This window comes from Fukomys damarensis, unplaced genomic scaffold (genome assembly GCF_012274545.1).
Source record: "Fukomys damarensis isolate Sample0158 unplaced genomic scaffold, DMR_v1.0_HiC HiC_scaffold_13, whole genome shotgun sequence".
Classification (NCBI taxonomy): Eukaryota; Metazoa; Chordata; class Mammalia; order Rodentia; family Bathyergidae; genus Fukomys; species Fukomys damarensis.
This window is the reverse complement of record NW_022900925.1, coordinates 11483693-11500506: the sequence shown is the minus strand read 5'-3', so window position 1 is coordinate 11500506 and position 16814 is coordinate 11483693. Positions and strand designations below refer to the sequence as shown.

General features: G+C 42.7%; 1 protein-coding gene across 1 annotated transcript in view; it reads left to right on the top strand.

Annotated features, from left to right (window-relative positions):
- Positions 1–16814, top strand: part of LOC104849418 (NACHT, LRR and PYD domains-containing protein 1-like) — a 45533-nt gene that overhangs the window by 18047 nt on the left and 10672 nt on the right. Inside the window, 6 exon segments of the mRNA XM_010605847.1 lie at positions 1206–1376; positions 4151–4321; positions 5006–5086; positions 7181–7275; positions 12141–12240; positions 14038–14261. Coding sequence (XP_010604149.1) covers positions 1206–1376; positions 4151–4321; positions 5006–5086; positions 7181–7275; positions 12141–12240; positions 14038–14261 — 842 coding nt within the window.

The window sequence follows — 16814 nt, the reverse complement described above, 5'->3', positions numbered from 1 at the left end:
AAAAGTGATGAGACTTTTTGAGAAGAATAAAGCCACAAAAATAATTTTACCCTTAAATTTATCCTTATACAAAGATTAAATAAAAATGCACTGTATTTTACATCTGCCCTGAAAGCTAGAGCATCCCCTACCTACCCACATCTTAGTAAAAAAAGTGATGAGACTTTTTGAGAAGAATAAAGCCACAAAAATAATTTTACCCTTAAATTTATCCTTATACAAAGATTAAATAAAAATGCACTGTATTTTACATCTGCCCTGAAAGCTAGAGCATCCCCTACCTCTACCCACATCTTAGTGACCCACTCATTTTTCTGTCACAATCAATCCCTCATTCCTGTTTTCTGCTGCCCATGACTTGCCCTTTTCTGGTTCTGTTTCTTTCGTTCATCCATAAAACTCTTAGGAAATACACTGCTCCTAGAAAAGGAAAAGGATAGTAAAAAAAAAGTTGCAAAACTTCCATATGGAACACACATTTCCAATGGGAAAGACAAATTGCGAACCAAATTAGTGAAATACATTGTATGTGATATGGGTGATACAAAAATTAATGAAAAACAGAGTTGGGAGTTTAGAAATAGACACGCAATTTTGAACAGTGAGGATGTCAAAGCAAGACTTCACCAAGGTGACTCAACTATGAGCTAAGACCTGAAGCGGGTGAAGGAACAAACCATGCGACATCAGGTAAGATTGTTCCAGGCAGAAGAATGAATGAATGCTCAGACTCTGGGGTGGTTACCAAACAGGGAGGAGATAAATGAGGATGGAGTTAAAAGAGACAATAGAAGAGACAAGACCTGGATCCTGGTTGTCAGGGCCCTGTGGACCCCAATAAGAACATCAAACTTCAGGTGAGGGATTTAGCTCAGTGGTTCCACTGCCTGCCTTGCAAGCAAAAGGTCCTGAGTTCAATCCCTGTTACCACTGCCCCCCCAAAAGAAAACAAGAACATCAAACTTTACTCCAAGTAGTGAAGGAAAATATTGAAGAGTTTTGCTCAAAGCTTGATTTACTGTTATCTGAGTCTATCTCTAGCTCCCAAAATACTTGTGCATTTCTTGTAACCAGAACCATGGAGAGATGGTGTTTATCAACCTCCCCTCAGCCCAACAATGTGTTCTGGAGAAGGTTCTCCATGGTACTGTAGGTGTTGTTGAATCAAAAATTGATACACTCCAGTCATACCTGTGTTTCCATAGGTTGGCCGGCTGTGGCCTCACAGCTGAGAGCTGAGAGCACCGTGCCTTGGGGCTGAGCACCAGCCAGACCCTGACCAAGCTGGAGTTGGACTACAATGTGCTAACAGACGCTGGGGCCCAGCACCTTTGCCAGGGTCTGCAACATCCATGCTGCAAACTTCAGTGACTGAAGTAATTGCTCCTCTTTGGTTGACAGTGCCTTGCAGGGATCATAGGGAGGTAGAGGGAGCCGTTGATCATATGGCAGATGAAAGAAAGGGGCCAAAAAAAGAGGCCTCACTTTGTGGGTTGGAAGGAGCACACAGAGGGTCAGTGCATTGTGGAGACTCAGGTGGAAACTTACCCACACCTGAATAAGGGATGTGGCCACCAGGCTCCATATGCAACAAGAGAAGCCAATTCTGAGTATGCAAGCACTTTTCAAGGCCCTGTCTAAGTCACCTTGGCTATTGTCCTGTAGTCAAACCAGAATCTATGATGGTCATGCTCATACTCTAGAAAGAGATCAGTAGACTTTGTTTCTTGATGGGAGATCACTAGCAATGGGCATCACTGTAAGGTGGGAATGGAGGTAGAAGTTTTGGGACCATTTTCACAGTATTCCACAGAGATGGAGTGTAACGGTGCTGACATGGTAAGATTGTTCTAGGAATTAAATGGGTGAAGTACTCAGAACAGTGTAGTATTTGCTGTTTCTCAGGTCTTGCCCAGCCATCCATTTCCTAATACCAGGCCCTCTTGCTTGGCAGGGACACAACCATAGAGAGCTGCACTCACTGGTGTTCACTTAATCCAGTCTTCTGCTACTATCTTCATGTGGGTGACAGTCATACCCCTTAGCATAGAGAAATAAGAGTGGATTGTTCACCTCTCCCTATCCTCTCTCGATGTCTGCCTCTAAGGCTCAAAGTTATACACACTCGTGCACTCATTCAGAGAGCTACCATCAGGTTCTCCTTTGGGCTTCTACTCAAGCATAAGGAATGCTGCCCACACCTCTGCTCCTACTTGCCCTTCCCTCCCTTCTTTTTAAGTGCAATTCTTCGCCTTTGCAGAGCCATTGTTTGTTTCCGCACTTGATGATTCTGAGCAAAGTGGTCATTGAGACAGGAATATGGGATGGGAGCCAGTTGGAATATCCTCCTAATATTAAGGGTCAGAAGTTCTTCAAATGACAAGGACTCTATCAAACCTATAGTATTTAACCTTTACTATATCTACAGATGACGAAATTGAGTCGAAAGATTAACAATTTTCTTAAGACTGCATAGGAAGCAAAGAGCACCACCAGGAGTCTGACATTAAAGCTTGACGTTAAAACCATTTGCCCCATGCCCTCTTTTATCCAAGATCTGTTAAGTACTAAATGACAAGCTAGCAGCTTGATCTCCCAGTGATGTCCTGAGTATTTTGCTGGAACAAAAGCAGATGCAGCTATGGAAAAAAAGGGGTGGTATAAAGTGGGCTGGGACCTGAAAGCAGAAATCCAAGACAGCATTTTGGAGAGAATCTAAGTATATATAGCCATAGCAAATACACTGTATGTTTTTGCATAAATAATGTGGTACAAGCACTATCATGGTCTCAGCTTGATGATTCTAATACCTCTTAGAGATTGTCTATGTCAGTATGGACAAAGTCTCTTCATTCTATTTATTTATTGGTTGACTGATTGATTGATTGATATAGAACCTTCCAGTGCAGTTCAGGGTGGGCTTGATCTCACTATGAAGTCCAGGCTGGCCTAGAGCTTGCATCTATCCTTCTGCCTCAGCCTCCCAAGTACTGAGATTAAGGTGGACACCACCACATTCGGCACTTCACTCTTTTCAATGGTAGCATAGAATTTCGCTACATGGATTCTCTATTAGTTTGATAATCACTCCCAATTATGGATATCTGGATTATCTCCAGGCTATGCCAATATAAACAGAGCTGCAATTAATATTTCCCTCACGCATTCTGGAACAGAATGTGTTATCTGAAACCTAAATTCTGAGAATCATTGAGTAACGGCTATGTGTATTCCTAATTTTGCCTTCTAAAGAGGTTGTGCTAAACAAGGGGTACAGTGTTTAACAGGATTGAAAAGACCACAATAAGCCTCCTCCCCAAGCAAAGCCAGTGTTAGCCCTTCCCCTGTGAATCTCTCAGCACCCACACTGTGGCACAGGAGAGGCTGAGAGATAAAAAGGATTTCATCTGGAAAACAGAGTAAACTGACCTGCCCTCTATCCTTGTTTTTCCTACAAGATGAACTGTTCCATTCCTGGTATATGATTATTGGCCCATCAACAGGGGGAATTCAGGCTCTCCAAGCTCAGCAGTGGATCAATAGACACCTACCCCAATACTTTTGTGGTCATAGCTGTAAGACACATGGAGTTATCCACTGAGATAAGGCAGGCTGGAGAGTTTACCACTGCACACTATGCAGGGTAACAGACATGGCCCTGTTTGGGAGCACACACTCTAGACTCCAGTTCCAATTAAATCTATTATATTCTCTATCACCTTTGGTTCTAAAGATAGAAGTTCATTAATTTTTCTGGGAGATACTCTTAATATAGAAACCTACCTGGACATTTTATGTCCACTGACTCTGGGTACATGATAAGAATGATTTTGATTAACAATTAAACGCAGGTATACAAATAGGACATGAGTAACTTACTTGTCCAAGGTTGATATGATGCATGGGCAAGATCTATGTGAATCCCCCAGAAAAAAGAAAGGGAGGTGCCTATATCCTGGAGATCTCTGGGTCACAAGAGGAAAACTAAGACATCCCAGGCCACTGCAAGCAAAGAAAGGCTGCCTTCCTCTAAGGTCACTATAGGATGACAAAGGACTACAGTTACTAGAAAGGATGACCAGACCCCAGATACCCTGGACAGTGAACCCCAGAGACAATGACTATGGGCCCATGTGCATCTCTCCCACAGGCTGGTTGGCTGCGGCCTCACATCCAGCTGCTGTCAGGACCTGGCCTTTGTGCTGAGCACCAGCCCTAGCCTCAAAGAGTTGGACCTACAGCAGAATGACCTGGGAAGCTATGGTGTACAGTTGCTCTATCAGGGACTCAAGAACCCCACCTGCCAACTCAAACAACTATGGTAAGGTAAGGTCTTGTGGGGGAGGGTCCCTGGAATGGGACAAGTCAGAAAAATAGACCAAGGTATAATCAGCCTGGGCTTCTTCCCAGCTATGCTACTTATACTAGGTGACTCCAGCAAGTCACAGACTTCTGTAAGATTCACTTTCCAGTCAAAGTAATAGGACTATCATACCCACTTATAGATCATCATGAAATATAATGAATAGAAAATATTGTGCGTGCACCTCAGTGGTACAGCACTGCCTACCATGTTTATGGTTCTGCAGTCCATCTTAATACCCAAAAAGAGGGATATGATCAAGTGGTATTTATTTATAAAGTGCATATTCAAAAGAATTTCCATGTTCGCTTCACTCTAGAGCAACGCTTCATTTACTCGCTTTCATTCATTTGTAGCAAGTCTCTAACATGCTAAGAACTGGCCCAGGCCCTGTCAATATGACAGCAAGCAGACATACATTGATCACCTGTCGGCACAGAAATGTACATTTGCACAAGAAAATCACTAATGAACCACCTCACTCTATCTCCATCTCTAGGTCAATTTTTCAGGGAACCTAATATTGACAGGTTCCTTCAGCACTTCCCAGATTCCTTCAGCAGTTGGCAGATGTGCTGTGCCCTGTGCACTTTGGGATCACAAGGAGATTCCAGAAGAATCTGATTTCTCTTGTTCTTGCAGGCTGGACCACTCCCTTCTGAGTGCAGAGGAGCTGAGGGCCCTGGAGCAAGAGAAACCACAGCTGCTCATCTCCAGTGCACAGTAAGAGCTGGACCTGGACTCACTCTGGACAACACAAGCCTAGGGCTTAGTCTCTGGGTGTGGTCCAGAACTGAGAGATGGGGAAGGAGTCTTGGGGTGTGGGAGAGACAGGGCCATCAAAAGCCAAGAAAACAAAGAAGCCAGAGTGAGGTAGGTGTTTTGGTTATTTAGTGAAAATAGGAAGCCATAACCTTCCTGTTTAAACCCTTCGTTAGAAAGTGAGTGCATGCTCTAGGATCATCATAATGTGATAACCAGTGGTCACTAGTACAGTTCCTTCAATGAACAGAGAGTTAGAAATAGTGAAAACAGTGACAAAAGTCCCAGAGAGGCCTTTGGGAGAAAGACCACCATCAAATCACCATCTCCACTGTTACCACCGATACCCGCATGCACCTGCACACACACTCTGGGATCGGGGAGGTTTTGAGACAGGAAAGTCCTCTCTTTAACTCCCAGGGAATGGACTAAGGCCCGTATGTGCTCTGTGCTTGATATATTTTGGCTCATGACCTTGAAATTTAGCTCTTCAAGATCCTGGCTGCTCTGCTTCACCTTATGAAAATTTAGCTCTTAGCTCTTCAAGATCCTGGCTGCTCTGCTTCACCTTATGAAAAGGGATAGTTTTCCTAGGTTTAAACAAACAAACAAAAAAAAAAATCATCCATTCACTGAGCAAGCCTTTCCTGAAAACCAATATGCAATAACCACTATTCAGGGATCTGAGATACAATGGTGAACAAATCAGATGAGGCCCACTTTCCAGGAGCTCAGTCCACCGAGGAGACAGGGAAAAATTTTCCCACAGCCTTGTGTGATTGTACCTGGGGGTCACTGTACACACACATGGGCCTTTTTGACCTTGCGCCAGGGAGCTGAGCTCTGATCTGAAAAGTGGAAATGATTAATCTGCTTCAGAAAGAGTTGATTCCAGCAGAGAGATACTGAGGGAGAAGAGATCCTAGCTCCTTGGAGGAACAGGAGGAGGGCAGGTATGTGAAGCAGCACTACTCCAAGTGGGATCCACAGGCCAGAAGCAGCAGCACCACCATCATCCAGGAGCAAATTATCAGGCCCCATCCAGACCTGAAAAATCAGAATCTCTCCGATGAAGCCAAGATCCTTCAGGGGAATCTTTTTAAACAATATGTCTTAGTGATTTTTGAGCAGATCAAGTTTGACAGCCACTGGTTTAGAGATCAGTGAGCAGGGGAAAGGTGGCATTGGTGGCTTTGAGGGTGACAGGGGCCATAGGAAGGCCGTTTGGACCCTGTTAACAACTTTCTGTTTCCTTCAGAAGCAATGGAGAGATATTGTAGGGATCAGCAGTGAAGTGATATTTTAGATTCATGTTTTAAAATTACCTACTAAGCAGCAGAGAGAGCAGAGTAGAAGCATAAAACCTTTAATAGGATGCTACAGTGATTCGGGCCACAGATGCTAGAGCATGGGACTAAGATGGGAGCCATGCAAGTGAGGAGTGTAGACCAAAAAGTAGAACTATTCGGGAGGTAGTGTCACAATTATCAACTGTCATGGTATGCAAGTATTTTAGTTAATTTTATGCAACTATAACAGAATATCTGAAATAGGATGACTAATCAGAAAAAAGTTATTTCTTACTGTTATAGAGGCTGGGAAGTTCGAGGTATATGGGCTTAAATCAAGAATGGCTTTTTCATAGCTCATTCCATGGCTGAAGAGGAAGAGCCAGAATACACATGAGAGAACAAGAGGGAGCCCAACTTGCTTTTTTGAGAAATCTATTCTTGCCACAATAAATCCATTCCTGTGACAGTAATCCATTCATGAGAGCAAAGCCCCCAGAACCTCAATACCTGTCAGATTTCCCAGAGTCCTACACAGTTGCACTCAGGAGTAACTTTCCAATGCATGCATTTTGGGAGATACATTTAAGCCACAGCAGCAAGGAAGGAGTCAGGATGATGCCCAGTATACATGAGAGGATGGAGGTTCACTCACACAGACGGAAAGAAGCAAATGTTTGAGTGCATTGAATTTTAATTGCGGGTGTGATGTAGAAAATCCTGGCCTCCCTGAGATCTGAGGAAAAAAATGTATCTCCACGTGTAGAAATCCAGATACGAGGATCCCTACTGAAGACCTAGGGGGAGGAGAAGCGAGTCATAGCACGTCCTCACTCAAGCAGCAGCAGAGACCACAGTCAGGTATTTAACTGGGCTGTGCTGGGACCATCGTGATGGGGTGGGCACTGTGGGAGGTCACATCCTCCATTCCCCTGTGTATGAAGTGGGACAGGGAAGATTAAAATCCTCTACTTCTGCAACATGGAGGTGTCACCAGGCTGGATCTGAGGATGTTCCGGAAGCTAACACGAGGAACCTACCCCACCCTACTCAGACAATAAACTTGCAGGTTCCCTCACTCCCATCCCCCTCAATTAAAGAACTTTCAGGACTAGTAAGAGGCACAGGAAGGGTTTTATTGGGCAGAAATTAAAAGGTACACATTCCAAGAAATACCATGTGGACCCTTGATAGAGGGGCACCTCATTTCCTGTAATTGGGAACATTTATGCTTCTCTTGGGGGAATGGAAACCCCAGGAAAATGTGGCCTGCTCTCAAGAAGCATAATGGCCCATACTGCAGGTCTCAGCCCAGTTTCTTTTAGGTGGATAATTTAAACATTCTTTGAACGTTATCGTCCTGTTCCTTTATCTTAGGATGGGATTCCTGCTCTTTACTTCCTCGTTTAAGCCAAATTATGGACTTTCAGTATTCCTGACTAATTTTGAGTGTGATGAGTCTGGCAGTAATGAAGCCTAAATTTAACCAAAGGAATGATATGAATTACCTTGGGTATTCTCTACTGTGTCATGGAAGTTTCAGTTTTCTGAAAAGTTTAATTTTTTAATTATGATTTTCTTGTCTCCTTTCTACTTCAGAAGAATTGCTGGTCCCCTCTCCCTGGATCAGGAGCTGATGCTCCCCCTTTCCATACCATAGAGTTCGGCATGTACCAAACTCTACACCACAACATTGTTCTCCCATTCTGAGCTGCTGAGGCCTGAGAATCACCTCCCCATCCCTGGCTGCTCATCTTTTTTTTTTTTTTTCTGCTTGCTTGCTTATTTTGTTGACTTGTTTTTTCTTTTTATTGAGTTTATTGGTACAATCTAGGTATACAATACAGTTACATTCATTATCGGGATCTTGTACCTTTGCATAATAGGTCTTCTTATTTTTTCCCCTTGTCCCTGACCTCCCTTCACCCCCTCCTCCCCTCCCCATTTACAAACACTTTATTTCCATTTTTTCAATTTCTCATATTTTTTTCCTCTCCCTTATTACTTTTTCCCCACCCTTCCCACTTTCCCTACGCCTTCAGCCCTTTACTGCCTATTTCACATTATTAATTATCTCATTAGGATCCTGTGTACTATTATAGTTTTTCACATCAGAGAAACTATTCGGTATTTCTGTTAAAGAAATCTCTGTATGAACATTAAAAATAGGGAATCCTAAAATAAAACTAAAAAGGAAAGTAAAAGAGAAAAGGCAATGATGTAAGATTAAAATAATCATTAATTCTGAAGATGAAAATGGTCCCTGAACATCTTTAAATTGCTTCTTGCTCTTGTAGTCTTATCTTATTCTTTTTTTCATTATTTAGAGAATACTTTATTAGTTTCTGTAATAAAACTCACGTAGATATGACCTTACATATTTAATATAGTGCATTACCCCTGTACAAATGGAAAAATTAACATTTCTAGACCAATATGGCTGTCCATTTCTGTACAATGCCAACTCAACACAGTAAATTGGGATAACTTTTTCCAAAGTTGAAGCACTATTAAAGTTTCCAAAATTTCACATTATATATTTTTTTATATTTATATTTATATAAAAAGACCAATAATATGGGGCTGGGGATTTAGGTCAGTGGTTTGGTGGCCTGCCTTGCAAGTGCAAGGACCCAAGTTCAATCCCTGGTACCAAAACCAAAACAAAACAAAAACAAAAAAGACCAATAATAGCAGTATGTTATGCATCAATAGCAGCAACAGCTTTTTCTGGTTCTGCAGTCTTCTGAACAAAATTATAGACATTCAGCACATTCCATTAAAAAAAAAACACAAAAACAAAAACAAAGAAAAGAATAATATCCAGACAACAGCAAAGTTCTGTTGCTGTTGTGGTACCTGGAACCATTGTTTTTTTATTAGTATCTTGATCATCATCTGAAAAGAGAACATTCTAGAGTAATATCATTAAATATAGCTCTGATAAAGCACAGTCACTACTATGTATCATAAAGCAGATACAAGATATTTTACACTCACAGAGGTATGATACAGTACCGTCCTACATCAATAATACTAGAATCAGTTTTGGTTTGAAATTTGCTTTGTCTGCAAATAAGATTGCTACCCCTGCTTTTTTCTGGGCTCCTGTTACTTGGAGAATTGTTTTCCATCCTTTCACTTTCAGTCCATGGGCCTCCTTTTGCACTAGGTGTGTTTCTTGTATACAGCATATTTCTGGATTTTGCTTCTTATTCCATTTTGCCAGTCTATCTCTCTTGATTGGTGAGTTGAGGCCATTGACATTGATGGTTATAACGGATACATACTGACTTATTGTTGACATGTTATTAGCCTTTTGTTGACTTTTTTACTTTTTCACCTTCTCCTTTTAATTTCTTGCCTTGCCTATTTGATTTGCTCTGTTGGGTCTCATGGTGTTGTTGCCTTCATTGTCTTTTTCTAGGATCTTGTTTAGAATTCCTTGTAGTGCTGGTTTGGTATTCATGTAGTTTCTCAGGTGTTCTTTGTCATGGAAGTGTCTTATTTCCCCACGCATTTTGAAAGAGAGCTTTGCAGGATACATCTGTCTAGGTTGGAGGTTGTTCTCTTTTAGTACTTGAAATATCTCATTCCAGGCTCTCCTTGCCCCAAGGGTTTGTGTTGAAAAGTCTGCTGTGATTCTGATGGGCTTTCCTTTGTATGTGATTTGTTTCTTTTCTCTTACTGCTTGTAGTATTTTGTTCTTCTGTTGGGTTTCTGGGATCTTGATTATTACATGTCTAGGTGTAGATTTTTTTTTTATTGTAGCTAGTTGGGATCCTATATGCCTCAGTTATCTGAATGTCAAATTTTTCCCCTCTGGGAAGTTTTCTGTCATTAATTCTGCGAACAGCTTTTTTAAGTCATTTGTATTTTCTCCTGCTACTTCATGGATTCCTATCAGTCTTATGTTATTCTTCTTTGCATCATCTAGTAGTTGTTGGATCAATTTCTCATGATCCCGTACTGTTTTTAAGAGACCTCTCTTTTCATGGTCACTGACTGCAATCTTATCTTCTATATCTGAGAGTCTATCTTCACATTCTTTTATTCTGTTGTGGACACTTTTAATGGAGTGTTTAATCTCCTGGATATCTGTTTGAATCTGTTTTATGGATTCCATTTCTTTCCTATGTTGGGCATTTATTTTTTCCATTTCTTTCTTATGCTGGGCCTTCATGGCTTCTATCATGGTCCTGAGCTCATCTATTTTTTTTTGTCGGTTTCTGCTCTAGAGTCTCGAATCACAACTTCCATTTTGCTCACTATCTCTATGGTTATCTGAGAAATTATTTCTGTTTTGAATTTTTCTAGAGCCTGATTGACCTGCTTTGTTACTTCCTGTGCTTTGAGTTCAGGGTGTTCTGATGGTTCACTATCGGCCTTTTCATCCTCATTTGCCCTACTGTTTGCCATTGGTGAACTGGAAGTCTGTCTTTGTGTCTTGCTTAAGTGTTTTCTCATTTTTATTTTTGTTGTCAGGCTGTCCTTGGTTTAATCTCTGGGTTATCACCCAAATCTTCCTGATATAGTTGCGCCCTAGCTTCTGTGTCTCTAACGACCCACAGACATTCTCATCTTCATAACATCAGAGAAAACAGCTCATCAAATCAACCGCAATGCTTTACCCCAACTGATACAATCAGCAACACATTGAGATCAAACACAACTTGGAAACTGTGGTAGTCACTAGTCTATCACCCTTAAACCATTTTAATTAAATTGAAGTCAAGAAGCAGTCCAGAACATGTCTGCAGTGAACAAACTTTTCAATATAGTATATTTACCATTTAATGGCTCAGACAGAGCTAGGACACAAGACCCCTGATCTCAGATAGCTGATGGCTGAACCCCATGATGCAGACTGACCTCGGGCTGCAAGGCCCAGATTGAGTTCCCCAACCTTCTGAATGGTTGAACTCCACACCATTCTACTACAGGTTTCCCATGCCCTTTCTTTAAAAGTGTTCAAAGTTGGGAACTCAGACAAATACTCTTTATGACCACCTCTGCCTCTGCAGAGTGGGTCCAAAGACTGGCAGAATCAGGAGGTCTGGGGTGGGTAAGGGGAGTTATGGGGTTTCAGGGGTACCTTCCTGGTGCTGGATTATGGCAGCTCAGGTGAGAGAAGGTGTGGCTCTCCTTCCCACAGTGGATTGGGGCCCAGGCTACCCTCTGGGTGCTGGAGCAGTGGCGGCTCCAGGTGGGAGAGCTATTTTGTTGACTTTTTGTTTTGGTGGGTTTTTTTTGTTTGTTTTTGTTTTTTTGAGACAGAGTATCACTATGTAGTTCAGGCTGGCCTTGAACTCATTATGTAGCCACAGCTGGGTTCAAATTCCCAGAAATCCTTCTACATCAGCCTCCTGAATACTGGGATTACAGACAAGCTCTACCATTCCTGGCTGCCCATCTTTCTTTTGAGCCAGGTTTTGGTCTCCACTCACCAACCTGGCACATGCTGGGAAGACTGACACTTCTGGACCGTTGGGGTAATGGAGATGAGCAAAGGATGTCTGCAGACAGCAGGCAGCCTCAGGAGCAGGGACAGAGGCTGCAGGCACACTCTCTGCCATGGCCAGGCTGGCCAGCCTCAGGACAAGCCCCACACGGACCCCCTGTGGGAGACCAGGCAGAACTCAGGACTGACCACTTCCCTGTTCCAGAGAGAGGCTCCCACAGGTAGCTCAGGAGGAGCCCTTCCATCTGTCTTTTCCTGACTCTAGGTGAGCTGCACATGGAGACTCTGGCCACTGAAGATGACTTCTGTGGCCCCACAGGGCCTCTGCCCATGGAGGTGGTTGACAGAGAGAGGAGCCTGTGGCGGTGAGTGAGAGGTTCTGCCTGCCCAAGCCTTGGTTCACCCTCTCCACTCCCCACACTGGGTCCCCACAGACAGCGCCCCACCACCTCTCCACATGATCCTCTCCTCTGGCCAGACCAGCAGGAAGGGACAACACTGAGATACAGGCTGAGTGCTTTTAATACAAAAGATGATGTTTTTGAATGACAAATATCAAATATACACCAAAATAGAGACTCTCCATAACCCAGATTCAACCACAATGTTGCTCAGTGCATTTCATATGTTCTCTCTCCTCTTTTCCTGTTTTTACAGTATTTTCAACTCAATATTTCAGGTGATTTTATCTTTCAATATTTCATTATGCACCTTAAAAAATAAAAATGTGGGCCGGGGATTTAGCTCAGCAGTTTGGTGGCCTGCCTTGTAAGCGCAAGGACCCGAGTTCAATCCTTGGTACCAAAAAAAAAAAAAAAAAAAAAAAATAAAAAAAAAAAAAAAAAAAAAGAAATACACATTTCTAAAAAACATATACAAAAAAATAAAAAAGAAAAATGCTTCTTCTATAGATGCCATTACCTTATCACATCTAACAAGGCTAATACTTGCTTCATATACTCTAAACCCACTGTCTATTCAGATTTACTCAATTCTCTATAGTGTGTTCTTCTTAATAGTTCATCCTAATCATGATACAAACAAGGTCTACTTGTTATATTTGCTTTCTGCCTCTTAAATCACATTTAAATCTCTTATAATGTATATGTATATTGTATATGCTAATAGCTACCTTTTTTGTTGTTGTTTTCTGTTTTTTGTTTTTTGAGACAGGGTCTCACTATGTAGTTGAGACTGACCTGGAACTCACTTTGTAGCCCAGGCTGGTCTCAAACTCACAGTGATCCTCCTGCCTCAGCCTCCCGAGTGCTGGGATTATAGGCATGCACCACCCTGCCTGGCATCTACCTATTAACCCTACTAGTCAATTAACCCCAGTAGGAAATGGAAACTCTAAAGTGTATGTGGTAGACCTGCCCTGCAAGGCTTCACACTCCTAAGTAAAAACATTTCCATAATCACAAATTCTTATATAACACATTCCCACACACCAGCCTGTCACAGTCCCTGTCTCATCTAGGAGATAATCACCCCCCATCGTCTCCCTACAGGAACCAACATCTGTCCACCTTACCATTAACCATGATCAGAGTATTGAGAAAAATTCTTTAATATCTCTAAAAAGCATTGTTTTCAGCTCCATGAGTTATCACTAATATTACATTGGTAAACAGACCATTTAAAAAAAGAACAACTGGGCGTGGTGGCGCACACCTGTAATCCCAGCCTCTGGAGGCTGAGGCAGGAGGATCACTGTGAGTTCGAGACCAGCCTAGACTACATAGTGAGTTCCAGGTCAGTCTTGACTACATAGTGAGACCTTGTCTCAAAAAAAAAAAGAACACTATCTGTTTCATCATCCTTCTCTTCATTGTCACCAAATTAGGAATGGATCACTGCTTCCAACATGCACTAAGCTGTCATGTTAATTTGGGTCATTTATTACTCATAACTTTATGATATGGGTGCTGTTATTAATCCTGTTTACATATGACATAACTGAGATTAAGGATGTGAAATCACTTCCTCCAGGATCCACATTCAGAGAGCACAGGAGCCAGACCCACACCCAAATCCTTCTGGCTCTGCAGTTGGATTGTAACCTCTCCACTCATCCACAAATCCCTGCACTGAGCCTGGCATCCAGCAGGCTCGCAGTAAATTTACATGACTCAGGATCTGCCTCCTCTTTTTCTTTCCAGAATTCACTTCCCTGCAGCTGGCTCCTACCACTGGCCAAATACGGGTCTTGGCTTTGTGGTGAGAAGAGAGGTGACCGTTGAGATTGAATTCTCTGCCTGGGACCAGTTCCTGAGCATGAATGACCTACAGGACACCTGGATGGTGGCAGGACCTCTCTTTGACATCACGGCTGAGCAGGGAGCTGTGGCTGCTGTGCATCTGCCTCACTTTGTGGCCCTCCAAGGTGAGTCACAAGGACAGGGAAGAGAGTACTGATAATGACTGGCTGGAAAGAGGGAGGATGGGGAGAGAGGTCATAGCTTCCTTAGCAGGACAGAGAGAGTTATGGATTTGGAAACTGCAAGTGTTCCTCATGCTGCTCTTCTCTGTACCTATAATTTTTGAAACACATGTCAGTCATTCATAAAATTGTTTTTTTTTTCCTGAGCTCACCTGAAATTTTTTTTCCTGAGCTCACCTGAAAATGAGCTTTCAATAATTCTATTAACTAGCACTTCTTAAATGCACATTTGGTAGATTATGTCTCTCAGGAATTCAGCAGGAAACAGGTGATATGCTCAGTTGAGATATTTGGAGAGATTACCTGAGAGGGCTATGTACAAACCAGGCTAAGTGAACTAACAATGAGGATTTAGTACTCTACCTTTCAGAAATGGGAATCCTTTACAGCCCCTGCAGGCACAGACTAGGCACAGATCACCAGATTCATTTCAGAGCTGCAGCCACAGATGTGGGGCTCCCTAACAGAATAGAGCACTCACAAATTATCCTGACATCTGTTACCTCCAAAGACTTGCCGCAGGTAAAGCTCAAGAACATGAGTTTACAATAAAAAAAAAATCCCACAAAGTGTATAAAATGCACCACACATGAGAGCCTATGGGAACCTCAGGCGCAGTTTTAGCCCCTGCTTCAGATAATTCACAGAGAGGTTGAATAACTTTCTAAGAGTTGCATAGCTGGCAAGGAATTTCAGTGAGTCAAGGTCAGCTAAGGGGTAGCCCTTAAGATCAGTTAAATGGCTCTCTAGTGCCTCACTCTTGTGTAATGTGGCTCCCATTGTCTCTCTTGCGCAGGAAAGGCAGTAGCTCACTAGAGCCTAGAACACACTGATTGGTCATTCAGCAGGAACCCAGGGTTAGGGTAGCATTCATAGGCCCAACAGCAGTGTCCAAAGAAGATAGTTCTCTTCTTAGAGGTAAGGAGAACAAAAGCAAAAAGAAAAGATTGAGCATCCAAGCTAGGACGAAAGGACAGCCAAGAAGATTTTCTGAGTCTTAGAGTACTTAGGATGCTCTGGGCCATGTTCTATTCAATGTCTATCTTCCCTCTTGGGCCTTGAGCGGTGCTCACGTATCCCAGGCACCAGCTACGTCCCCAAACACATGATGCTCTGGGCTGCAGATTCACCCACAGAAACCCACTACTCCTGATGGGTTGTTCTGAATATATCTAATGAGTCTAGATAAAGGCAGTTCCCAAGAGGAGGCCCTGGCCTTCCTGCCAATGATTATTGACCTGTTCATCACTAAAGATTCTTCCCCTTCAGACTGTGGTTTTCCTTGCTGCTTTCCTGCTCTCTCCAACCTATCAAAGCTTTACAGCGTTGGGCAACCAGAAGAGATTGATTCTCCCACAGTCTTTGGAAAGGTTTAAGAAGGAAAGTGAATGCCTTAGTTACTTTCCTTGTTGCTATGACAAAATACCCAACATCCACAACTTGAAGGAGGAGAGGTTTATTCTGGCTGGCATTTTGGAAGTTTCAGTTTTTTTATGATACTGAGCATGGTGGAAGGCTTTGAGTGGAGGAAAGCTGCTCTTATTGTGGTAGCCATAAAGCAGAGAGAGTCCAGGTGTAGAGGCTGGAAAGGGAGACATGTCTTCCCAAGTCACACTCACAGTGACCCGCCTCTTCTGACCAGACCCCACCTCCTAACAGCAAGTCCGCTATAATGCCCCATAATCCAGTCACCTTCCAAACACACGAGGCTTTGGGGGCCATTCTGGATCTAAACCATAATATTCTGCCCCCAGCCCACAAAAGACTCGTGCACTAACAGTTTCTGCACTGCTGAAAAGTCCAAGCCTAAAGTCTCCTCTGAGACATAAAGCAAATTCTTAGCTTTGAATCCTTTAAAAATGAAAAACAGATTAAAAGCAACTGCCATGCAATAGCACAGGGTAAACATTCCCATTCCAAAAAGGAGGAACAGAGAGAGATTATAATTCTATAGTGACTTAGATTTGAAAGCAAGACCAAAACCCAGCAGGGCAAACATTACATTGCATAAAGATATGGTGAACTTTAAACTCCAAATGGCTTGTAGAGTCCTGCCCTACTGTATCGTCTACCACAGCCCCCATGGTTCCTCTCATAGGCTGCCTTGCTCACTCAGGAGACGTTCCACATTCCTGCCATTTCCAAATCCCTGGGGTATCCACTGTACTAATGGCTTCACTTTCATAATTTCACTTTCTGCCCTCTCAGAGGAGCATTGACTACCCTCTCAGGTCTTCTTCTGAAATCTAAGTAGAAGCTTTCCTAGTCCCACAACTCTTGCGTTCTGCATTCCTATAAAATCAGTACCATGTGAAAAATGCCACAATCTGTTGCCAGCTCTAGTAGTAGCCAGGTCTCCTTGAATAGTGGCTGTTGGACATCTCAAATGCTGAGCACTGTGAACCAACTCCCAGGGACCCAATTCCCTAGGCAGTTTTTGAGCAGGATGCCCTGGGGCTCTCTTCTCAAAAAATTCTTTCATTTTTTCAGAGGAAA